The sequence below is a fragment of the Lepidochelys kempii genome, chromosome 6, assembly GCF_965140285.1.
Source record: "Lepidochelys kempii isolate rLepKem1 chromosome 6, rLepKem1.hap1, whole genome shotgun sequence".
Classification (NCBI taxonomy): domain Eukaryota; kingdom Metazoa; phylum Chordata; order Testudines; family Cheloniidae; genus Lepidochelys; species Lepidochelys kempii.
In genome coordinates this window covers 48303755-48330156 of record NC_136385.1, presented here as the reverse complement: position 1 = coordinate 48330156, position 26402 = coordinate 48303755, and the positions used below count along the sequence as shown (strand labels likewise).

At 43.5% G+C, this 26402-nt stretch overlaps 1 protein-coding gene across 6 annotated transcripts in view; it reads left to right on the top strand.

Annotated features, from left to right (window-relative positions):
* The window catches only part of NELL1 (neural EGFL like 1), a 430345-nt gene that overhangs the window by 64122 nt on the left and 339821 nt on the right, over positions 1 to 26402 (top strand). For all 6 annotated transcript variants that reach the window (XM_073347842.2, XM_073347838.2, XM_073347837.2 and 3 more), the window contains exon 5: positions 19237 to 19333. In XM_073347842.2, the coding sequence (XP_073203943.1) occupies positions 19237 to 19333 (97 nt within the window). The remainder of the gene's footprint in view (positions 1 to 19236; positions 19334 to 26402) is intronic.

Genomic DNA, 26402 nt, shown 5'->3' with positions numbered 1-26402 from the left:
TCTGCGCCTTTTTTCTTTGCGGACTCCATACCAAGGCAAGCATGGAGGCTGCTCAGCTCATTTTGGCAATTAGGAGCACATTAAACACCACACGCATTATCCAGCAGTACATGCAGCACCAGAACCTGGCAAAGCGATACCGGGCGAGGAGGCGACGTCAGCGCGGTCACGTGAGTGATCAGGACATGGACACAGATTTCTCTGAAAGCATGGGCCCTGCCAATGCATGCATCATGGTGCTAATAGGGCAGGTTCATGCTGTGGAATGCCCATTCTGGGCTTGGGAAACAAGCACAGACTGGTGGGACCGCATAGTGTTGCAGGTCTGGTACGATTCCCAGTAGCTGCGAAACTTTTGCATGTGTAAGGGCACTTTCATAGAACTTTGTGACTTGCTTTCCCCTTCCCTGAAGCGCATGAATACCAAGATGAGAGCAGCCCTCACAGTTGAGAAGCGAGTGGTGATAGCCCTGTGAAAGCTTGCAACGCCAGACAGCTACCGGTCAGTTGGGAATCAGTTTGGAGTGGGCAAATCTATTGTGGGGGCTGCTGTGATGCAAGTAGCTCACGCAATCAAAGATCTGCTGATATCAAGGGTAGTGACCCTGGGAAATGTGCAGGTCATCGTGGATGGCTTTGCTGCAATGGGATTCCCTAACGGTGGTGGGGCCATAGACGGAACCCATATCCCTATCTTGGCACCGGAGCACCAAGCCTGCGAGTACATAAACCGCAAGGGGTACTTTTCAATAGTGCTGCAAGCTCTGGTGGATCACAAGGGACGTTTCACCAACATCAACGTGGGATGGCCGGGAAAGATACATGCTGCTTGCATCTTATAGAATCATAGAATATCAGGGTTGGAAGGGACCTCAGGAGGTCATCTAGTCCAACCCCCTGCTCAAAAGCAGGACCCATCCCCAATTAAATCATCCCAGCCAGGGCTTTGTCAACCCTGACCTTAAAAACTTCTAAGGAAGGAGATTCCACCACCTCCGTAGGCAACGCGTTCCAGTGTTTCACCACCCTCCTAGTGAAAAAGTTTTTTTCCCAATATCCAACCTAAACCTCCCCCACTGCAACTTGAGACCATTACTTCTTCAGGAACTCTGGTCTGTTTCAAAAGCTGCAGGAAGGGACTTTATTCCCAGACCAGAAAATAACTGTTGGGGATGTTGAAATGCCTATATGTATCCTTGGGGACCCAGCCTACCCCTTAATGCCATGGCTCATGAAGCCGTACACAGGCAGCCTGGACAGTAGTCAGGAGCTGTTCAACTACAGGCTGAGCAAGGGCAGAATGGTGGTAGAATGTGCATTTGGACGTTTAAAGGCGCACTGGCGCAGTTTACTGACTCGCTTAGACCTCAGCGAAACCAATATTCCCACTGTTATTACTGTTTGCTGTGTGCTCCACAATATCTGTGAGAGTAAGGGGGAGACATTTATGGCGGGGTGGGAGGTTGAGGCAAATCGCCTGGCTGCTGGTTACGCGCAGCCAGACACCAGGGCGGTTAGAAGAGCACAGGAGGGCGCGGTACGCATCAGAGAAGCTTTGAAAACCAGTTTCATGACTGGCCAGGCTACGGTGTGAAAGTTCTGTTTGTTTCTCCTTGATGAAACCACCCGCCCCTTGGTTCACTCTACTTCCCTGCAAGCTAACCACCCTCCCCTCCTCCCTTCGATCACAGCTTGCAGAGGCAATAAAGTCATTGTTGCTTCACATTCATGCATTCTTTATTCATTCATCACACAAATAGGGGGATGACTACCAAGGTAGCCCAGGAGGGGTGGTGGAGGAGGGAAGGAAAATGCCACACAGCACTTTAACAGTTTACAACTTCAAAATTTATTGAATGGCAGCCTTCTTTTTTTGGGCAATCCTCTGTGGTGGAGTGGCTGGTTGGCCGATGGCACCCCCACCGCGTTCTTGGGTGTCTGGGTGTGGAGGCTATGGAACTTGGGGAGGAGGGCGGTTGGTTACACAGGGGCTGTAGTGGCAGTCTGTGCTCCAGCTGCCTTTGCTGCAGCTCAACCATACACTGGAGCATACTGGTTTGATCCTCCAGCAGCCTCAGCATTGAATCCTGCCTCCTCTCATCACGCTGCTGCCACATTTGAGCTTCAGCCCGCCACCTCTCCTCCTGGTCATTTTGTGCTTTCCTGAACTCTGATATTACTTGCCTCCACGCATTCGTCTGTGCTCTGTCAGTGTGGGAGGACAGCATGAGCTCAGAGAACATTTCATCACGAGTGCGTTTTTTTTCTTTCTGATCTTCACTATCCTCTGGGAAGGAGAAGATCCTGTGATCCTTGAAACACATGCAGCTGGTGGAGGAAAAAAAAAGGGACAGCGGTATTTAAAAAGACACATTTTATAAAACAGTGGCTACACTCTTTCAGGGTAAACCTTGCTGTTAACATTACATACATAGCACATGTGCTTTCGTTACAAGGTCGCATTTTGCCTCCCCCCACCGCGTGGCTACCCCCTCAACCCTCCCCGTTCCCTGTGGCTAACAGCGGGGAACATTTCTGTTCAGCCACAAGTAAGCAGCCCAGCAAGAACGGGCTCCTTTGAGTGTCCCCTGAAGAAAAGCACCCTATTTCAACCAGGTGACCATGAATGATATCTCACTCTCCTGAGGATAATACAGAGAGATAAAGAACGGATGTTGTTTGAACGCCAGCAAACATACACTGCAATGCTTTGTTGTACAATGATTCCTGAGTACGTGTTACTGGCCTGGAGTGGTAATGTGTCCTACCATGGAGGACGCAATAAGGCTGCCCTCCCCAGAAACCTTTTGCAAAGGCTTTGGGAGTACATCCAGGAGAGCCGCGAATGCCAGGGCAAAGTAATCCTTTCACATGCTTGCTTTTAAACCATGTATGGTATTTTAAAAGGTACACTCACCGGAGGTCCCTTCTCCACCTGCCGGCTCCAGGAGGCAGCCTTGGGTGGGTTCGGGGGGTACTGGCTCCAGGTCCAGGGTGAGAAACAGTTCCTGGCTGTCGGGAAAAGTGGTTTCTCCACTTGCTTGCTGTGAGCTATCTACAACCTCATCATCATCATTATCATGTTCTTCGTCCCCAAAACCTGCTTCCGTGTTGCCTCCATCTCCATTGAAGGAGTCAAACAACATGGCTGGGGTAGTGGTGGCTGACCCCCCCTAAAATGGCATGCAGCTCATCATAGAAGTGGCATGTTTGGGCCTCTGACCCGGAACGGCCGTTCGCCTCTCTGGTTTTCTGGTAGGCTTGCCTCACCTCCTTAAGTTTCACGCAGCACTGCTTCGGGTCCCTGTTATGGCCTCTGTCCTTCATGCCCTTGGAGATTTTGACAAAGGTTTTGGCATTTCGAAAACTGGAACAGAGTTGTGATAGCACGGATTCCTCTCCCCATACAGCGATCAGATCCCGTACCTCCCGTTCAGTCCATGCTGGAGCTCTTTTGTGATTCTGGGACTCCATCATGGTCACCTCTGCTGATGAGCCCTGCATGGTCACCTGCAGCTTGCCACGCTGGCCAAACAGGAAGTGAGATTAAAAAGTTTGCGGTTCTTTTCCTGTCTACCTGGCCAGTGCACCTGAGTTGAGAGTGCTGTCCAGAGCGGTCACAATGGAGCACTCTGGGATAGCTCCCGGAGGCCAATACCGTCGAATTGTGTCCACAGTACCCCAAATTCGACCCGGCAAGGCCGATTTAAGCACTAATCCACTTGTCAAGGGTGGAGTAAAGAAATCGATTTTAAGAGCCCTTTAAGTTGAAATAAAGGGCTTCATCGTGTGGACAGGTGCAGGTTTACATCGATTTAACGCTGCTAAAGTTGACCTAAAGCCCTAGTGTAGACCAGGGCTAAGACACTTGTATAGTTTTTATTTATCGCCCATCCCGATCCCCTTCTGCCTAAAGATTTCTCTTTTGCTTTATTTTTTGGATTTTCTTCTTTCTTCCCCCTTTGAAGGACCCATCATATTCATTTCCTCCTTCACTTTCCAGGATTTCCTTTTCTAGTCATTCATTCTTAGATTTATGATGTTTGGCATCTGAGACGTATTCTAGAGATTGAACTTCTATGCAGTTACTGAGAAAGATCACAATATTGATAGTTCTCCTGCTAGTAATATGTAGCAGAGGCATTTAGGTGGTATTGTTTGGCACCTGATCCAGAGCTCATTTATGTGAAAAGGGGAGTTTTAGGCATTGACTTCCAGTGGGCTATGGCTCAGGGCTTTAATTTACAAACTGTTTTTTTTCCTTTGGAGCTATGAGTTCTAGACTGGTTTTAGGTCACAAATGAAACAGGGTTTGGTAGTTGTCTCCTACTCCTTGGTGTATGTTTGCATGCATCATAAAAACCACTGCTACATGTTACTACATTCAGACTATTAGTAGTGTCTGCTCATGAGAGAGGTCAAAGACTGCAATAGCAGAAGTGTTGCTGGTAAAGACTGAGGTGTGTTTCTGGAACTGGGGGAGAGAAACTTCAGCCATATGGCTGAAATTTTCAAATGTAGATGCTTAAAGTTAGGCAACTAAATTCATATTTGACTTAAATGGGAGTTCAGCTCTTCTGAAAATCAGGGCACTTAGCATATTTTGCCCTGTGTACTTTCCCACAGTGTATCTGATTCTAGTCATTACACTGGGACCCTTTACTTTTGTGAATGCTCTACTTGTTTGTATGAAGATGGGGAAGCAGTGTGGCTTAGTGGACTCAGAAGACCAGGGTCCTATTCATTCTATTCTGGCACTGACTAGCCCAAGTCACCTTGGACAAGTCACTTAATCTCTCTCTGTCTGTTTCCCCATCTGTAGAATGGGGATAATGATTTTGACCTCCTTTATAAAGCCCTTTGAGATCAATTGATTAAATGTCCTATATAAGAGGTAGGTGCTACTATTAATACGGATGTTTACCCTCCATATTGCAGTCACTGTATGCTTTAACAGATCCTCTCCTCTTCTGGGCATCCATAATAACCCAGTGGCTTTTCTAGGATTGTTTTACACAATCTCCTGTTGGTTCTTGCTGCAGTAATGCTCCCCTCACTTCAAAGTCCTACACTAATTATGCTGCCCCTAAAAGAGCAAGCAGAGTCAATTTTTCTTGTGGATATTATGTCAGTTGTCATTTGTAGTTTAAACAAAAAAGCAAGGATAAAAGAGTCATCCATAGCTTTGTTAGAGGTTGTGATGGGGCATGTACCCCATGTAGGCCATGAAGGGGTTAACATGGGCCTGAAAGGCCAGTTTACATACCTGGCCCCATCAGCCAGGGAGAGAAAGTCAGCTGTAAATGATAATGAAGCCTAGCTGGGGAAGGGATAGGTGGTATTATAAAGCTAGGAAGCGGTGAGGTTGTTCGTTGTTTGTTTGGTTTTTTTTAAAGCAGAAAGGGGCTGCAGGGGGAGAATGTGTAGTCAATCTCTGGGGAATGGAAGAGGTCCATGGAAGCAGCAAGGAGTCTGAGGGAGTAGACCTTGGCTGGGTAGGTAGGGGTCTCAGGGCTGGAACCCACAGTAGAGTGAGGGGCTAGTTTTCCCCTACCAGCCACCAAGGAAGTTGGGGTGAAACCCTCTGAGGTTGGGGTGTAAGGGCCAGGGAGCACAGAGACAGAAGGAAGGTCATTAAACTATAGGTTTGTTGGACTCTAGTCCACCCTTTCTGGGGTAACAAAGTGCGATCTGGCCGGAGGGGGCCAAGTTGTGGAAAGGGAGAGCACCGCAGCAAAGGAGTGACTGTTAGCAGGGGCACCAAACAGAGAGACAGCCACTGTGCCAGGCTTGGCCACAGAGAGGTGCTCCTGCAGTGAGTGAACCCATTTACAGACCTTCTAAATGTCAGCTTAGTTGCTTACATTTGAAATATTTGTTGTTATTTAGGTTTAAATGAGAATAATTTGCAAGTGAACATTTTAAAAAAGACAGGTCAAACTGGACATGTTAGCATCTCTTTGGGTTTAGCCCTGTGCACGTGTGTTATTTGTCAAAAGAAACACTACTCTACTGTTCTTTTCTAAACACCCCAATTTTGTTTTATGTCTCATTCTTAACTTTCAATTCACTATAAAAAGCCTAACTTCCTCTGTGGTTGAAAGAGGTTGTTTAAAGAAACGTTTTTGGATGCACTTTTTATTTTTCAATTTTTGTAGCGTGGGAGATCAGCAAGGGAAAGGATAATTAAACTGATAAGTAGGGAAGCTTATCTTGATGATCGTAATAAGAAAATCAGTGAAATGGTTTATCAGAAATGTACCATTATAGTTTAAATGATTAAATTTGAGCTTGAAAAGAACTTTAAACCTGAGCAAGCATTTTCTACTTTATTTAGCACAAATGCTATTATATGACACCTCCCCTTATTCCCCTCCAGAGCCGAACAATAACTTTTTGATTCAACAGTTGGCTATTGTATGTTCCAAATTTAATAGCAACAGTCTTCCTACCAAACCTGAATTTTATCTAAATTGCTTTCGTCTTATTCAGTGATTGTGAACTCCTATAGTATGACAGAGGAGAAAGCATGAAAAATCAGAATTTCTCACAAGAAGATTATTTTTGTCAGAAACAGAGAGCTGAAATCTAGATGAATAATTCAGTTAAACTTGTTACAAAACTGAAGACACGTCAAATAATGCATCCTATCTGTAAACACTATTAAAAAACAATCACATAGGTATTGGCACATTTTTATTGGGAAGAATGTAGACTAGTAGAAATAGAAGCCTGTAGAGACAACCTGGGATCCCTTTCCAAAAGCAGTTCTTAATCCTTTCAAAGGAACTGAAAGACAAATGCCAATATTGCAGTCTTACAGCTAGAGACTTATTTAATGACCTGCTATAATCAGCACTTTCTTCACGCTTTGGGATGCACAAAATAAACAGGCCAAACTTTCTAAGTTTGATTTTTGGGTGGTCTATGTTAGGAGCCTAGGGCATGACTTTCAGAAGGGCTGAGTACCTGAAACTCCAGCTAAATTGTGGGTGCTCAGCACCTCTGAAAATCAGACCCCAATTGGTGTGTCAGGTTGAAACAAACATTGAGGCACCCAAACAAAGAGGACACTTTGAAAATATTGGCTATGCTGTTAAAGGAATGTGACCTAAGCAATCACCAGCACATGTAAAGAATCTAAAGATACAGATAGATGCAAGCAAGGTAAGCTAAAAGTATGTTTACAGGGGAACCTGCTTGTAATGGGGTGGCAAGCTTTAGGATCAAGCTGGGAGATGGAGAACTCTTTTTTTTTTTTTTTTTTTGACGATTCACTGTAGCGTCAGATACTAGGACGCTCTAGAGAAACGTACAGCTTCATCAGACTCTCCCTGTCAGGCACACCTGGTGGGCCCAATTATCTCCAGCCCAGGAGTATAGTAGGATCCGAGTGCCTCTTTGAGGAAACTAGGGATTGGGACATAAGGGTCATTCAGCTCGCAACTTTAGACAAAGCAAAACACAAGCTAAAGTTGGTTTGTTCTTATTAAAGTTAACAGTAAAGAAACCTCAGGAATCAGATAAACCTAGTTCATATCAAGCATGGATGTACTGTTTTAAGAGCAATGCTGGAATGTTTAGTAATGCTGCTTATGTTTAATAATGTCAAGTATTTTAGATTCAAAATAAGTTAAATGATTTGCGGGTTTTCAAATTGAAGTATTACCATATAGGATTTACAGTATAACCCATTTATCAGTCCTACTAATCACAACTCTTGGTTAATCCATGTTTGCTTGCAAATGCTGCCATTAATATGAACAAAGCAGTGTTTCTGGTGCAACTATGTAATTTGGAATTCCCCAAAATACTTTTTTGTGTGGTTTTTTTCTCCCTAGGACTTGCTGGCTTTAGCTTATTATTGCCTCATGTTGTATATGAGAAATCTCCATTGCAGGAGGAAACTATCATATTTGTTAGAAAGGAAGGATACTCTAGTGGTTAGGGCAGTTAGGTTTGAATCCCTGCTCTGCCACAGACTCCCTGGGTGCCATAGGTGAGTCACTTATGTTATGTCTACCCTGCAGTGTAAGCTCTGGGGTCAGTGGGATCCTGCAGGCTGAGTGTTTGTAAGCCTGAGCTTGAGTGTCCACACTGAATATTGACTTTAGGTTTAGAATTTCTGGACCTTGGTCTCACACACACGCTCTGATGTCTACACTGCATTATGCAGACCTGAGTCAAACCAGCATCTCGCAGGTTTCCTAGCCTCTTCTCCAGCTCCATCTGCTCTAGCCCTTTGTTTGTGATTCATTGTGGGAAAACTTCATTGTCCATCTCGCGGCAATTGACAGGAAGTTGTCACATCCTGCCAAGAAATGTTTGGGTCTGTACATTCCCAGCAACTGGAGCCATCGACATGTAAAAGTCACCATTTGAAGAACTTGTCCTGCTTGGCCTGCTCTGCAAAAGTTCATGGTGACAATGTTTTCCACCAGTGGGGTGTCTACCTTCATGGACAGGACAGGCCACTATTGCCACCAAATAACATTTGTCATAAATCAAGTAACTACCCCTGTTATTATTCTACCCCCTTTTGCCTTGGTTTATGAAACCATATCCTGATCTGGTGAAAGGAGGTTATTGGGTGTAGAAGGGTGGATTACATGTGCATTTGGCAGATTGAAATCCTGTTGGCACTGTTTACAGAACCATTTGGATTCCATTGTCATCAATGCTGTCTGCATTATTATACCTTGCTGTGCACTTCACAATCTTTGTGAATTCAGAGGTGTTCTGTGTTCATTAGCACAAGCAGCCTCTCAAACAGGTCTTTCTGCTGAGCTGTGTCTTCCTCCCTCAACCAATATTCCTACTCCCAGAAACTGTGCTGCAAGTCTCTCCTTACATGCTGCAGTTCTCTCCTGGTGCTCTACTGCCTGCCTGTGCCTTTCCACTTGCTATGAACCCTTTTCCCTTTCATAGTGTACCTGCTTGTTGGCCCTGTCCAGGAGGTCTACCATAAGTTCATCATGGAAATGCTTCATCTTTGACCAGTCCATAACAGTTCAAAATCCCAGGAACCTGCTGGACTCTGGCTGGGGTGCTGATGTGAAAGGGCCTGAAAGCAGACATCAAACAGTACATTTATTGTCTCAGTACTTCAAAAAAATGTTCGGAGCATCCTCAGAAAAAGGTGCCTGTGGAATCTTAAGGTAAAAAACCCGATACTTCGTAAAATTCGGCTTCAGTATAGTTTTAGAGGAGAGGAATGCTTCAATTCCGAGAAGCTTCTTGGACCCAACAGAGTTAATTGGAGTGAAAAGAATACACACAATAGTAAGTTGAAATGTACACGTGCAGTATGTTTAAAAATTGTAGACCATTGTAGGCAGGGGAGGAGAGGTTGCTATGGTTGACTACCTAATGTGTCTCAGTTCTTTCAGGAATTCTGGAGGACCTAATAATCCTGAAGGTTCCTGAATAGCAAAGAGAGATTCTATTCCAAGCTACCAGTAGCAAGCCACGCATGCATGTCAGAGGTTTTCAAGTGGGAACTGAGCAACACATCCACGAGTGGAATGGGCAGGTGTCCTATAAAGGAGGGCCTGGAAAATATGTCCTTCCCCAAAATGTGACTACCTATCCGGAGTTCCTACTATGGAAGAATTTTGCAGCTTATCAGCACCCTGATAAATTCATGGGAGAATCAACAGGATGCTGTGCTACTGTCCACATGGATTACTGACTCCCTACAGCTTATGAAATAGCCTGCTCTGACTACATCTACCAGTGGTCTACATACAAAAAACCATGATAATATGAACTCTCAAAGAACTGCATAAACAGGTATCCTGGCACACTGGACTGCGCACAACCCCCTGTTGTATTTCAGGCATTGATTTTTGTCATCCAGGCTCTACGTTTCCCCTCACCCCTGTACAGTTTGTTTACAGCTGGCTCATAATGCTGTGGCATGGGTGAGTTCTCCAGTGTGGTGTACTAAAAGGGAAGGCAACATCTGGTTCTTATTTTGAACACCCCAGTACGTCTTTGTAAGAATGTGTGAGTAGCTAGTGTAAAAAAAAAAAATGCTGAGTGCTAGTTCAACTATCTGTGCTTGGAGCTTGGCGTAGCACACAGTACCCGGTCAAAGTCCTCCTAAAAGAGGCAGGATGACCGAGAGTTCCCAGGGGTGCAGTTTTCATCCCTGGCTTTCTGGTAGTCACTCTTGAGCCGCTTGTTCTGCTCTCTTCACTGGCACCGGTCCACTGAATCCCCCACACTGTCAACTTATCTGCTGTTTCTTGCTACATGTGATACATTTCTTGGTACATTTCTGATTCTCTTACTGAAGTTGAACATGTTGCTCACCTTGCACCACAGATTTACCAGAATCTGACTGGTCCTGTGACCGCATAGCCGTGTGCTTGGCCAAAGTCTTCCTGTAGGTAGCCAAAGCTAAGGCAGGAGGTGGTTCACTCTGGAGCTCAGCAATCCGTAATAAAATGGAAGAATTAAAAGCTGAGCAGCTGTACTTGAATCAGACAGTTCCTTTTAACACTGGGACTCTGGCTTAAACTGACCCCTTTATGGGTCCAAGGGCTCAGGTCCAGAGGGCTTGCTGGCCTGAGTCCGATAGATGTGTGTATAGACAGAAGGGGGACTTGGGCTTGAGTTTGAGCCTGGGCATACACTGCAGTGCAGACATACCCTCAGAGTCAGTTCCCCATCTGTAAAATGGTGATAAAAGTACTTCCGTACCTCACAGGATATTGGGAGGATATATACATTAAATATAATGAGGTAATGGAGGCTACGTACTTAATATAGATTATTATGGAGTGTGTTCATGTATGATGGGAAGTGTGTGTGTACTTATGGTGTCTTATGCATGTTATACAATAATTCCCTTGATATATCATTTTAAAGGCAAAGTTTTCTGCATTATTCTATTCCTTGTGTCATGGTGGCTATTCATACAGGTGACTACTGTATTTGAGATGCTTGCTTGTAAAATATGTTCTTTGATTTGCATACTTTTCTTTGGTGAACTGGAATGTACAGCTAATGTAGGTATATTTTCTGTATGGGTACTGTATGCTTTAATCAGGAGACAGAAAATAGAACAATGGTGGAGTGGGAGACAACACACAAAGGGGAAGAGGAAACCCAAAGTGTGGAACAAGGGAGAGACGTTGAAGGAATTTGTAAAGGTTTTTTTGGCACTAGTTGGGGGGCAGCACACTGTTTCATGACCAGATCACACCTTCTACCAGAAAATCCATGTGCGGGGGTAGGGTGTGCGTGAGGGGAGCAGGGTTTGCTCTCCTGAGAAGTAGGATACTTAGCCCCAACAGCGAAAAGCATGGAAGGTCATTTTAGAGCTGCACAGATCTCGATGGATTTGCATGAGACGTGGGGTCATCAGCATATTGCCCTGTGTCTTTGCATTGGCTTGAGAGCCCCTTGCCTCCAAGTCCTCCTCCAGAGCTTCCCCCATTAGCAAATGCCACTCATAACCTCCTTAAGGGTGGGGTGGGGGGCTTCGTCTCAATGAAGTCTGCTGTTTCTGGGGGTATGTCTACACTACGAAATCAGGTCGAATTTATAGAAGTCGGTTTTTTAGAAATCGGTTTTATATATTCGAGTGTGTGTGTGTCCCCACAGAAAATGCTCTAAGTGCATTAAGTGCATTCACTCGGCGGAGTGCTTCCACAGTACCGAGGCAAGCGTCGACTTCTGGAGCGTTGCACTGTGGGTAGCTATCCCACAGTCTCGCAGTCTCCGCTGCCCATTGGAATTCTGGGTTGAGATCCCAATGCCTGATGGGGCTAAAACATTGTCGCGGGTGGTTCTGGGTACATATCGTCAGGCCCCCGTTCCCACCCTCCCTCCCTCCGTGAAAGCAAGGGCAGACAATCGTTTTGCGCCTTTTTTCCTGAGTTACCTGTGCAGATGCCATACCACGGCAAGCATGGAGCCCGCTCAGGTAACAGTCACCGTATGTCTCCTGGGTGCTGGCAGACGTGGTACTGCATTGCTACACAGCAGCATCAACCCATTGCCTTGTGGCAGCAGACTGTACAGTACGACTGGTAGCCGTTATCGTCAGGTCCGAGGTGCTCCTGGCCACGTCAGCCAGGAGCGCCTGGACAGACATGGGCGCAGGGACTAAAGTTGGAATGACTTGATCAGGTCATTCTCTTTAGTCCTGCAGTCAGTCCTATTGAACCATCTTATGGTGAGCGGGCAGGCGATACGGATTGCTAGCAGTCGTACTGTACCATCTTCTGCAAGGCAGGCAAGAGATGCGGATGGCTTGCAGTCCTTCTGCACCGTCTGCTGCCAGCCAAAGATGTAAAAGATAGATGGAGTGGATCAAAACAAGAAATACACCAGATTTGTTTTGTACTCATTTGCTTCCCCCCCTCCCCTGTCTAGGGGACTCATTCCTATAGGTCACACTGCAGTCACTCACCGAGAAAGTGCAGCGAGGTAAATCTAGCCCTGTATCAATCAGAGGCCAGACCAACCTGCTTGTTCCAATAAGAACAATTACTTAGGTGCACCATTTCTTATTAGAACCCTCCGTGAAGTCCTGCCTGAAATACTCCTTGATGTAAAGCCACCCCCTTTGTTGATTTTAATTCCCTGTAAGCCAACCCTGTAAGCCATGTAGTCAGTCGCCCCTCCCTCTGTCAGAGCAACGGCAGACAATCGTTACGCGCCTTTTTTCTTTGCGGACGCTATACCAAGGCAAGCATGGAGGCCGCTCAGCTCACTTTGGCAATTAGGAGCACATTAAACACCACACACGTTATCCAGCAGTACATGCAGCACCAGAACCTGGCAAAGCGATACCGGGCGAGGAGGCGACGTCAGCGCGGTCGCGTGAGTGATCAGGACATGGACACAGATTTCTCTGAAAGCATGGGCCCTGCCAATGCATGCATCATGGTGCTAATGGGGCAGGTCCATGCTGTGGAACGCCGATTCTGGGCTTGGGAAACAAGCACAGACTGGTGGGACCACATAGTGTTGCAGGTCTGGTACGATTCCCAGTGGCTGTGAAACTTTTGCATGTGTAAGGGCACTTTCATGGAACTTTGACTTGCTTTCCCCTTCCCTGAAGCTCATGAATACCAAGATGAGAGCAGCCCTCACAGTTGAGAAGCGAGTGGTGATAGCCCTGTGGAAGCTTGCAATGCCAGACAGCTACTGGTCAGTTGGGAATCAGTTTGGAGTGGGCAAATCTACTGTGGGGGCTGCTGTGGTGCAAGTAGCCCAGGCAAACAAAGATCTGCTGATATCAAGGGTAGTGACCCTGGGAAATGTGCAGGTCATAGTGGATGGCTTTGCTGCAATGGGATTCCCTAACTGTGGTGGGGCTATAGACGGAACCCATATCCCTATCTTGGCACCGGAGCACCAAGCCTGCGAGTACATAAACCGCAAGGGGTACTTTTCAATAGTGCTGCAAGCTCTGGTGGATCACAAGGGACGTTTCACCAACATCAACGTGGGATGGCCGGGAAAAGTACATGACGCTCGCATCTTCAGGAACTCTGGTCTGTTTCAAAAGCTGCAGGAAGGGACTTTATTCCCAGACCAGAAAATAACTGTTGGGGACGTTGAAATGCCTATATGTATCCTTGGGGACTCAGCCTACCCCTTAATGCCATGGCTCATGAAGCCGTACACAGGCAGCCTGGACAGTAGTCAGGAGCTGTTCAACTACAGGCTGAGCAAGGGCAGAATGGTGGTAGAATGTGCATTTGGACGTTTAAAGGCGCGCTGGCGCAGTTTACTGACTCGCTTAGACCTCAGCGAAACCAATATTCCCACTGTTATTACTGTTTGCTGTGTGCTCCACAATATCTGTGAGAGTAAGGGGAAGACGTTTTGGCGGGGTGGGAGGTTGAGGCAAATCGCCTGGCTGCTGGTTACGCGCAGCCAGACACCAGGGTGGTTAGAAGAGCACAGGAGGGCGCGGTACGCTTCAGAGAAGCTTTGAAAACCAGTTTCATGACTGGCCAGGCTACGGTGTGAAAGTTCTGTTTGTTTCTCCTTGATGAAACCACCCGCCCCTTGGTTCACTCTACTTCCCTGCAAGCTAACCACCCTCCCCTCCTCCCTTCGATCACAGCTTGCAGAGGCAATAAAGTCATTGTTGCTTCACATTCATGCATTCTTTATTCATTCATCACACAAATAGGGGGATGACTACCAAGGTAGCCCAGGAGGGGTGGTGGAGGAGGGAAGGAAAATGCCACACAGCACTTTAACAGTTTACAACTTCAAAATTTATTGAATGGCAACCTTCTTTTTTTTGGGCAATCCTTTATGGTGGAGTGGCTGGTTGGCCGATGGCCCCCCACCGTGTTCTTGGGTGTCTGGGTGTGGAGGCTATGGAACTTGGGGAGGAGGGCGGTTGGTTACACAGGGGCTGTAGTGGCAGTCTGTGCTCCAGCTGCCTTTGCTGCAGCTCAACCATACACTGGAGCATACTGGTTTGATCCTCCAGCAGCCTCAGCATTGAATCCTGCCTCCTCTCATCACGCTGCCGCTACATTTGAGCTTCAGCCCTGTCTTCAGCCTGCCACCTCTCCTCCTGGTCATTTTGTGCTTTCCTGCACTCTGATATTACTTGCCTCCACGCATTCGTCTGTGCTCTGTCAGTGTGGTAGGACAGTATGAGCTCAGAGAACATTTCATCACGAGTGTGTTTTCTTTCTTTCTTTCTTTCTAATCTTCACTATCCTCTGGGAAGGAGAAGATCCTGTGATCATTGAAACACATGCAGCTGGTGGAGAAAAAAAAAGGGACAGCGGTATTTAAAAAGACACATTTTATAAAACAGTGGCTACACTCTTTCAGGGTAAACCTTGCTGTTAACATTACATACATAGCACATGTGCTTTCGTTACAAGGTCGCATTTTGCCTCCCCCCACCGTGTGGCTACCCCCTCAACCCTCCCCGTTCCCTGTGGCTAACAGCGGGGAACATTTCTGTTCAGCCACAGGAAAACAGCCCAGCAAGAACGGGCTCCTTTGAGTGTCCCCTGAAGAAAAGCACCCTATTTCAACCAGGTGACCATGAATGAATCTCACTCTCCTGAGGATAATACAGAGAGATAAAGAACGGATGTTGTTTGAACGCCAGCAAACATACACTGCAATGCTTTGTTGTACAATGATTCCCGAGTACGTGTTGCTGGCCTGGAGTGGTAAAGTGTCCTACCATGGAGGACGCAATAAGGCTGCCCTCCCCAGAAACCTTTTGCAAAGGCTTTGGGAGTACATCCAGGAGAGCCGCAAATGCCAGGGCAAAGTAATCCTTTCACATGCTTGCTTTTAAACCATGTATGGTATTTTAAAAGGTACACTCACCGGAGGTCCCTTCTCCACCTGCCGGCTCCAGGAGGCAGCCTTGGGTGGGTTCGGGGGGTACTGGCTCCAGGTCCAGGGTGAGAAACAGTTCCTGGCTGTTGGGAAAAGTGGTTTCTCCACTTGCTTGCTGTGAGCTATCTACAACCACCACCAGCACCACCACGTCCTCCTCCTCCTCATTATCATCTTCTTCGTCCCCAAAATCTGCTTCCGTGTTGTCTCCATCTCCATTGAAGGAGTCAAACAACACGGCTGGTGTAATGTGGCTGACCCCCCCCTAAAATGGCATGCAGGTCATCATAGAAGCGGCATGTTTGGGGCTCTGACCCGGAGCGGCCGTTCGCCTCTCTGGTTTTCTGGTAGGCTTGCCTCACCTCCTTAAGTTTCACGCGGCACTGCTTCGGGTTCCTGTTATGGCCTCTGTCCTTCATGCCCTTGGAGATTTTGACAAAGGTTTTGGCATTTCGAAAACTGGAACGGAGTTGTGATAGCACGGATTCCTCTCCCCATACAGCGATCAGATCCCATACCTCCCGTTCAGTCCATGCTGGAGCTCTTTTGCGATTCTGGGACTCCATCATGGTCACCTCTGCTGATGAGCCCTGCATGGTCACCTGCAGCTTGCCACGCTGGCCAAACAGGAAGTGAGAGTCAAAAGTTCGCTGTTCTTTTCCTGTCTACCTGGCCAGTGCATCTGAGTTGAGAGCACTGTCCAGAGCGGTCACAATGGAGCACTCTGGGATAGCTCCCGGAGACCAATACCGTCAAATTGTGTCCACAGTACCCGAAATTCGACCTGGCAATGCCGATTTAAGCACTAATCCACTTGTCAAGGGTGGAGTAAGGAAATCGATTTTTAAGAGCCCTTTAAGTCGAAATAAAGGGCTTCATCGTGTGGACGGGTGCAGGTTTACATCGATTTAACGCTGCTAAATTCGACCTAAAGTCCTAGTGTAGACCAGGGCTGGTAGTGCTACAGAACTCTGGCAGTGTTCTCGTTATTAAGGCCTGAAACTGGGAGGCAGAAGATCTGATGTACGCGGCAAGTCATTTAGCCTTGCTGTGCTGCCGTTCGCTGGGGATCTACAGGGTTGTGAGGCTTCATTCATTAATATTTGTAAAGTCCTTTGGTTTAACTTCATTAAATCCTCAGATTGAGTGCCATAGTAGTGCACAATATTATTATGAACAGTCAATTCCTTCTTATTCATTGATACAAAAGCTTCTTTTTGATACAAGTTTTAGTTTTTGTTCATGTGAATATCCTGTCATCAAAGGCATCTAGTTTTTTCTACGTGTGGAGCTTTGCATTATTATTATTTTGTTTTGGCTGTATGCTGTTTTAGTCTTAGATTTAATTCTTACATGTTGACAGTGTGTTGTACGCAGTATGATATTCCTCATGGTCTGCTATAGTCTGTTTCTTTAGGAATGCAGATGTGAGTTTTAATCTTTTTAATTTGCCAAGAATATAGCCTATATTTTGTTGTAGTGATAGGCTGTGTGCTGCTTTGCAGTAGCCTTTTCATGTTTCGTTGATTTAAGCAATATGTGATAAGGTTTATTCACATAATCCGTGAATAAGATAGCATCCGAACACTCTTTCTGTAAAAATTAAGCCCACACTGATCAATTTCTACAGTTGACACCTGCACATTAATTATAAATAGATTTAATGGGCAGATCTAGAGAAAATATATTTCATATCTGCCATGCAGCCTACACACACGAAGATCTTCCTAGACATCAAAAGCTACATGGAAGTAGGCACAAAGCCCTTTATTTTTAATCTGAGTGGTTGCCTGAGGGAGACGCTAGATGGTCCAGAAATGCAATTCGAATAGAACAATGCACAGAGAAAAATGAAGAGTCCATTGTCACAGAGCATATATACCATATGAATGGGACCTTCTGAAAGGACACTGGAAGATAGGTCATCGTAGCTTTCTCCCATAAAGGACAAAAACCTTTGTTCTATCCTCAGGAAAGCCAAAGATAAACCACTTTGACCTGTGTCTCATTTGTCTTCCTTATAGCCTGTTATTGACCTATAGTATAATACAGGTCGCTTTGTATGCTTTACATTGAAGCAATGTAATTCTTTTTCTGTAATTGAAGGCAGATATCATGGAGTCCCTTTAGAGCATGTTACTTGGCCAGGTAAATAAAAATCCAATATGCTCTCCTAAGTAGTGTTGTAGAAGCCACCATATTGCTTTGTTTAAAATATTGGGGCTTTGTCTGCTAACAGAAAATGGAGTTCTTTGTGGAATATTGACTAGTATTTTTCAAAGACTAGACACTTTCTAGAGAGGATGTTATTAACCCAAGTCATGAATAAAGATGTGCTATATATCTAAAGAGAAATGCCTAATGTAATTGTGTAATTCACTGACTAGCTTTCTCAAGGAGCATGTCAATTACTGTACCTTGTTCAGCCTTTTAAAGCAGTTTTGCATTTGAGTAGATGTTTAATTTTGCATGTGTTTATAGCAGAAAGGAGATGCTTACATTTTAAAATATTGATAGAGATAATACATGCAAAATTCCCATAATTCCCAAAACATGGTTTAGAAGACTACCACCTTGTTTTACTTGCTGTCCAAACAAGTAAAATAGCTCAGCATGAGAATTTTACAGATAAGATAGGTAATTACCTAGCAGAAACAAAAATATCTCAGAGCTTTGACTCTAACTTTGAATGCCTCTTTTGTACTGCAGCATGTTAAGAAATGTGATGAATTAGGGTTGATTGTAATTACCATAAACTTAAGCAATTAACTCACGGAATTATTTGAAGAACTCTTTTGAACTCTCTGCTTGTGTTCTTAAGTTGTGGAGTTTCAGTGTAACTATTTTCTTATTTCTGAAAAATATAAAGTTTTTTTATTCCCTTTCTGTGGCTTTTTAGATAGATTATTCGCCCATTATTCTGGCAAATGGTTTTCTTCTCCTTCTCAGGGTAAACAAATGTGGGAGGATTATGTGTCTTTATTTTTGGGCATTTTTGACTTCTGGGCATCAAAAGTATTGACTTTTTGATATTTAAATTCAGCAGTGCTTTTGCTAAAGTTCTTCAAAACTCAGATCATTTTGGAGCTCAGAAAATAAAAATCAATGATGACATTAGTTGAGCCTGAGCTTGAACAGATTCGAAAATTAGTGAAAGTGTAAATTGAAGGATAACTGTGTAGTGAGTTGTTGATTGACTTGTATTTTATATTGGAAACTGCTCACATTCATTTTAAAGCAGCTACAGCTATAATGCTAAGGTGGGAGAGAGGAAGGAAAAAAAAAACCCTAATCCATTTCCTATTAAACATACAGATACATTACGAGTGAAGGAACTTGACATGTTCAGAGCCTATTCAATTGACTGGCTTGCTGGTATGATTATGGAACAATATGAGTTTGCGTAGTGGAAGTATATTTCATCGTCTTTCTTAGCCTCCCTATAGTACCACACTTGTTCTGATATAAGGCAGAGGGTCTGTGCCTCCTGGCTGTATAAGAGTGGCACTCGAGCTAGCAGGCAAAGCAAAGCAAAGGGAAGGGGAGTCCAGAGTCTTCTGTTGAATTCCTGGCTCTGCTGCTGGCACTTAACCTCTCCATGCTTGAGTTTTTTCCATGTTGTAAAATGGTGATAATATTTTACTCACTATTTTAAAGTGTTTTGAGAGCCTGAATAAAAGGTGTTATATAAACTGTCAAGGATTATTATTATTCATTGCACTTTAGCAAAAAAAAATTAATTGGTACTGTATCTGGGTGTTTAATCATAGACTTTTTTAAGCCAAACTTTATATTATTTCTTTTTTCATTGATTTTTTTTTTAATTAGACTTTTTCAGAGGGGGTAAAAAAAAAGACTTGTTCCAACTAATGACATTTCCCTCCACAGGATTTATGAACGTGTCATAGATCCTCCAGAAATGAATCTAATGCCAGGAAGCAGTTTATGGCTGGGACAGCGGAACAGGAAACATGGTTTTTTTAAGGTAAGCAGATACACGGTAGCAAATGTAGGACACTAACCAAAGCTTTATTACCTTGCACACCCAACCCTCCACCCCCTTAATAGGACTTATAGTAGGGATTGTAGGTGTCTGAGGAACCAGTCCAACTTGTCACAAAAGGGTCTGATTCTGCAAGGTGTGGACTGTGCTCTCAACTCCAATTGTATTCCAGTGTGCCTTAGGGGGTATACCTCATCCTCCTGCAGTGTATTGTCCTGGATCACCCATGAGTGAAATGAGATTGTGGAACATAGTGACTCTTGTGTGGGTTCCTGAAACTATCTTAAAAACCTTCAAAATAATTTTTATCATGGTCCAGGTGACCAAGTGATGCATCTCCTAATATTCATAGACCAGTGGCAGCTGGGCTTCTTCTCTATTACATCTAGATTAGCCTCACACTGTTATTGATGGACTCCATAATTTTCATCCTTCACAGTTTAGGTCCCATTTGACTTCCATCAGGTAAAAGCCCTCTATAGGCCTGACACTATTCACAATTGTGCAGGTATTTGCAATTGTGCACATGTGCCCTGCTGAAAGGCCTAGGAGAATTAACTTCTTTCCTTAGTGAACTTCCCCTCATTTTGACCTCTTTTGTACATGTGAGAGGGATCCCTTACCGGTGATCAACTAGTTCTGATTTTCTGGGCAGTGGATTTGATCCATGAACTATATATCTATATCACCTTCCTCTGTAGCATGGGGCACATGTCACTTGCTGGAGGATTCTCTGCACCTTGAAGTCTTTAAACCATGATTTGAGGACTTCAATAGCTCAGACATAGGCGAGAGGTTTATTGCAGGCATGGGTGGGTGAGATTCTGTGGCCTGCAATTGTGCAGGAGGTCAGACTAGATGATCATAATGGTCCCTTCTGACCTGAATATCTATGAGTCTATGAGTTTGTGCTTCATGGCTTTGAAGGTGTCAGCGACCCAGAGCTTGAATTGCTGGTAGTAAGGAGCGATACTATACTATCTCCCGCCATAGGTCCATGCACATTGCATACTATGTTCTCATATTTGAGTAGTGACAGATACTGGTCTACCTGCCATTCACCTATAACAAACACACGGATCCTGGAAAGCTGACAACCAGTTGAAAATGGTTCAGGGCGCTTAGGTCTGGCTTTTGGGATGCACAAGTAAGTGGATCTGGAAATGAATGTTGGAGATGCTCCTTGCATAGGAGAGTGAAGATATTGAAACTCCCCCTCCAAAATTTTCCTTTGGTAACTGACAATAAGTATGTGGGTCATCCTCACTGATGTAGCTGACAGAGAGCATGCCTGCTCGCTGGCCTGGCCTGGTAGTCCATTTCTGGTGGTGAGACACCTCAAACCATCCTCATGGACTACACCAATATAGGGATGGAGACCAAAAAATGCACAGGGAAGGTGCAATTAATGTTGTCTTGGAGGCAAATGCCCTAAGACCCGGGAACCCTATTTCCCTTTTTGTTTCTCGCTTCTGTTCCCTTTATTCCCTGGCAAGCCTTGCTGGGATTATGGTCCAGGCTGAGTTGTTGTAAAACTTAAAAATTAATACTCTGCTTCATAAGCAAAGTTATAGCTAAAGCTGGCCAACTGTCACATCTAATTTTGTGTCCAGTGGATCCATGGCACAAATCATACATCAAGAATTATAACATTCAAAAACCAGTCAGAGAACACTTCAACCTCCCTGGTCATTCAATTACAGACCTAAAAGTCACAATACTCCAACAAAAATATTTCAAAAACAGACTTCAACGAGAAACTGCAGAATTGGAATTAATTTGCCAACTGGGCACCATTAAATTAGGCTTGAATAAAGACTGGGAGTGGATGGGTCATTACACAAAGTAAAAACTATTTCCCCATGCTAATTTTCCCCTACTGTTACTCACACTTTCTTGTCAACTGTTGGAAATGAGCCATCCTGATTATCACTACAAAAGTTTTTTTTTCTCCTGCTGTAGCCCACTTTAATTGATTAGTCTCATTATAGTTGGTATGGCAACACCAATTTTTTAATGTTCTCTGTGTGTATATATATCTTCCTACTGTATTTTCCACTACATGTATCCGATGAAGTGGGTTTTAGCCCAGAAAATGTTATGCCCAAATAAATTTGTTAGCCTCTAAGGTGCCACAAGTACTCCTTGTTCTTTTTGCTGATACAGACTAACACGGCTACCACTCTGAAACCTGATTAAAGAGCGTGGAGTTTAGTCAGTTGGTGGGTGATATACAGCTAAACTCCTGATAATAAGTACCTTGTATCTTGGATAACAGAACACAGTCTAAGGATTCATTCAAATCAAAACAGCATCCATTTGATAAAATAGTCCATAGGATAGTGATATGCTTATCTACATCATCTTGAGACTGGCATGGCTTTCCATTATCAGGATGGTTGACCATCAGTTCAATTTCCTTTTGAAGCACTCATTATTTAAATGTATGTTGCAGTTACTAGTTTTTGAAGAACACCCCCTCTCTCAACTTCGTAGATTTTTTTCAGCGAGCCAAACAAAATATCAAATGCAGTTTGCTTAAATAGTGTAATTGGTGTGGCAACTCTAACTCTTTTATGTGTGTGTGTGTATGCATATGTGCATGCATGCACTACCTCCATCGCTTTTTTGCTTTTATATTTAAGTTAAGGTCCAAGAATTGCACCTTACCTGGACTTCATTTCTTGTTGTAACAGCTGAACTGTCACTGTGAAGTGAAATTGACGGCATGATTTTATTCTACAGCTGTTGTTTCTTACCTCAGCTGCTTCCCATAATTCCACAGATGGTAAACATATGTTTAGAGCTGCATAGAAAAAAGTAAATTATATTGGATTCACCCATCTTTAATTCTTTTTATGCAGACAGCCAGAGTCTAAAAACTCTGGGATACTGTACATTTGTAAATTAATATTTCTATGCATTGACACTTTGGAAACAGCAGGGTAGCTAATGATATGCTAATGAGCTTCCAGTTTTTATTGATCATAATGAAAGTCGACAAGTGCCTTTCTTTGCTATGTTTGCTTGAATATTTTACTAACTGTCTGCAGGGCAGAAATGTGTAATTGGTTGCATTTTTAAAATCCTGCTTGTGAGTTTCAGGAGTCTTTGGGTTATTTTGTTTGTTTTGGTTACCCCTTGCAAAAGCTTGGAATTTATAAACCGTACGTATCTCCATCCATATATTTTCACGCTCAGTAGGATCTCCCTTCCCTTTTCATAGCAATTTGTTTCAATGTTTTAACGCATAAAATATATAACTATTTTCCTCATCGTAAACAGAGATCTTCAGGGAAATAAGAGCAGTAAAAAAGAATTTAGCATTTTTTGTATGTGTGGTGTAGCTGTGGTAGTATTTGTATGTGAAAGATTTGGGTATGAGCTTTAGCCTAATCATAGTTATTCCAAATATATTAGAATTTTAATGGTGTAATTTACTATTTATTTTGCTCCTTCTCCTTCTGCCCCTTTTGAAGAAATGAGAAGTTTTCTTAAATGAATATCATTAATGTCCGTGTTGGGTGAGGATTCTCCTGTTGTTCCTCATGCACTTTTATGGAAGTGTCATGTAAGGATCTAAGTCATGATGGGCCAGATTCTGACCCTCTTATTTACACTGAGTGACTTCTTACTCCACAAGTAGTCTCATTTGAGTTTGTGGGACTATTGGTGGAGTGAGGGGATGCTCAGCATAAGAGGAGATCAGAATTTGGCCCTTTATATGAACATCTAACAATATGTAACTTACCCTGTACCAATACCTCAGAGTTCTGCCCTTCCAATGCCCCAGTTCTGCAAAGTGCTGAATGACTTCAACTCTCATTCAGGTCGGTGGAATTTAAGGATGCTCACCATCTCACAGGAGGTGCCCTGCCCCTTCCAGGATACTGACTCGAGGTAGACAGTGGAGCGAGCTAATAACAAAGACAAGATGTTGTTTTTGTTTCCTGTACAAGTGGAAGTGCATGAATTATTCTTTCTGAAAAACAAGGATAGCATTTGTTGACCATTCAGGTTTCTTCAGTGTACGCCAGTAGCAAGATCATCTCTGTGTGCTAGGGATGATACTGGAGTCGGGTTAAGAAACAAAACTGAAGGGAACCTGAGGAAGAATCTTTTTGGTAGCGGGCCCAAAACTCTAAAACACCCTCCCCTGAGGAGATGAGGTAGAATTTTACCCTTTCTAACTTCAGACCATGCTGAAAACCTCACCTCTTCAATAATTTATGTAACCCTTGTGCAGTGCCCAGATACAATGTTGAATAAGAGCTTTGGAAATATATATATTGATAAATAAATGAATAGAACATACTTGTGTGGCAGCACGAAGCATGCACAAAGTGCTTTACATATAAAAAGCCAAGGTTCCCACTCCAAAGACCATATAATCTAAATCGAATAAATATGATACAGAGGGCAGCAGTTCGGGCACAGGAAAATGATATGTTTACCATAAGAAGGCTTTGTGAAAGAAGTGGGTTTTAAAGAGTGAGAATAGCAGTATGAAATCAAGTGAATTAAATTGCAGAAGGTTAAAGTGTTAGAGGGCCCTGAATGCATCAACCTTTTCATATAACATTAATGGAGTAGTTCATTATATAGAATATGAAAGGAGCTATAAACACCCCAGTGCTTTTCTATCAAATTCATATGGAATGGATATTTAAGGCTCTGCTCCTGCATTGTCTCCACTAGTGTGGAACTCTGCTGACTTCATTGGGACTTCATGCAGATGAAGGAGTCTGCCTAAGGGTGTGTTTAGGTAAATATTTCATATGAAAACCATATGTAGTGATACCCACTTCTGAGGAGGAAAATCCTGACAGGTGCAGAACAACCACAGCTCACATCACAGGCTAAAACCGGAGGTCCTTTCTTAGCTTTTACTCAGTCCTTATTTACATCAAAGGACCTTAAGATTGGCCCCGTGGGAGTTTTTGTACGCTCAATATCCCATATAGAAAACTCTGATCTAGTGAAACTTCATTTATAGTGAAGTAGCATGGAAGTCCAAGGTTGTTTAAATGCATTGCAACAATTCCGATTATGCTGAACTTCAGTCTGTAATGAAGTTTTTCCTCTTACAAAAATGACATTGGGCAAATCCTGCTCCCATTGAAGTTAATGGGAAAGTTCCCATCTGTGCCTGACCACACTAGCTCATCTGTACCTGTCATGTATATGATTATATACATTAAAAATATAATTTCCAGACTGTATTGTTCATTCTTTGTTAGAGTGCCTAGTGCCTTCGATAGGCATCTTTTAAATCATCATTTACATTGAAGTAAATAAATAAAATGAGTGTGTATTTTTATATTTAAATATAAACCTATCCGAATTGCAGTAATGCACTTAAACATGTACTTAACTTGAAGCACACACTATTCTTGAACAGGGATTCTTTCCTGAAACAGCCTGTGTGCTTTCCTGAATGGGCTCCTGTCACTATGGTGACAGTGTGGTGGAAGTCTGTAATCTGATTTATGCTTCTTTAATCATTTCATTGGAAAGAACTGAGCCTTAAAAATGCATTTATGTGCTGCAGCTGTTAATTGTTCACCAGTGGTCACTGGAAAGAAGTAAAGTAAGTAACATTCAGCATTGTTTTATAGGCTACTTTCCCAACCCGTGACAGTATCACTACTTCTTATTGTGATGGCTTCATTATTCTCATAGATGAAAAGGTTAATAAATGTATATTCTTCTGCTACAGAGGTGGTGTGATCTGGTTATTTCTATTAATATTTTCAATTAGTATTTGATCTTGAAATAACAAGCAGGAAACAGGGCTTGCTGATTACTTTTTGCTGTTTTAGAAAATGAACACATAAATGTTAAATGTTACTGCATTTGCAAGGCTTCAAGTACTATCTGAGGCCTATATTTTATTTATAGATTAACCTCAGTATTCTGAGCAAGCTACTATGTCTTCCATCTGCTTTGCAGAGTCTATTCTATCACAATTTAACTGAAAATAAAACCAGAATACACCCAAATCAATATTTTCATTCTAAGACAGCAAACCTGATGATAAATTTCTTCTTGAATTAGAGAGATTCTTCCAAATCAGGTGAGAGGCAGATCCATAAACCCTCTTTGATTTACAGTGAGATACTTGGACTTCTCCAGGAAAATTCCCAGTTCTTTTAAAGTTCATTAAGGGATAAGAGATCATCTAAGATGCTGAACTCCCATTAAATCTAGTGGATGTTGTGGAAGATAAGTGCCTCGTAGAGTCAGGCCCAGAGAAAAAGCTTCAGGATTTGGCTCTAAGGATCAAACCCCAATCCCCAGAACTCACCGTCTGTGTTTTGTCTGAATTCTGGGAAGATACACAGGAAAGGGGCTATGATTACACTCTACCAAGATCTGAAATAACAGGCTGCATTGCGTGGAAGAGTGCTTCATGCATATGGAGAAATGACATAGGATTCAACAGTGGTGGATAGTTCAACCCTTTCACTTCCCCAGCCTGCCACTGCCCAGCTTCCAAAACCCCATGTGTGCTGTTGTGAAGGGACTTTCTCCAGTGCTGAGTTCTATATAACTCCTAAATCCTGCCCCCTCTCCATCCCGTATGCACAGGGGACCTTCCTTACCTTTGTTAGGAACAAGATTGCCTCCTAACAGAGCAGCAGAGAGAATTCATTATGAAATGTCCTTTAAATATGGTTTGATCTCCTAGGCTAATTTGGCTAAAGGCATTAATAAGAACATTTCTAGGTATCAGAGTAGCAGCCGTGTTAGTCTGTATTTGCAAAAAGAAAGGGAGTACTTGTGGCACCTTAGAGACTAACTTTTCTTATTTCTAGGTAGTGGGCAATTTTTGCATGTTTTTATCAAATCCTATGCCGTAAACCTTTTTCTTGGACAAAGGGAAGCTTTTGTAATCATTCATATCTTGTTCAGCTTTACCTGAATTGTTCAGTTAGGGTGGCCCTCTTTGTTTGTAAAAAAAAAAAAAAACAAAAAAAACCCAATCAACCAAAAATAATAAGCTGATCATTTATTCATGGCCTCTTGGCAGAAAACTTGAGAAGCATCT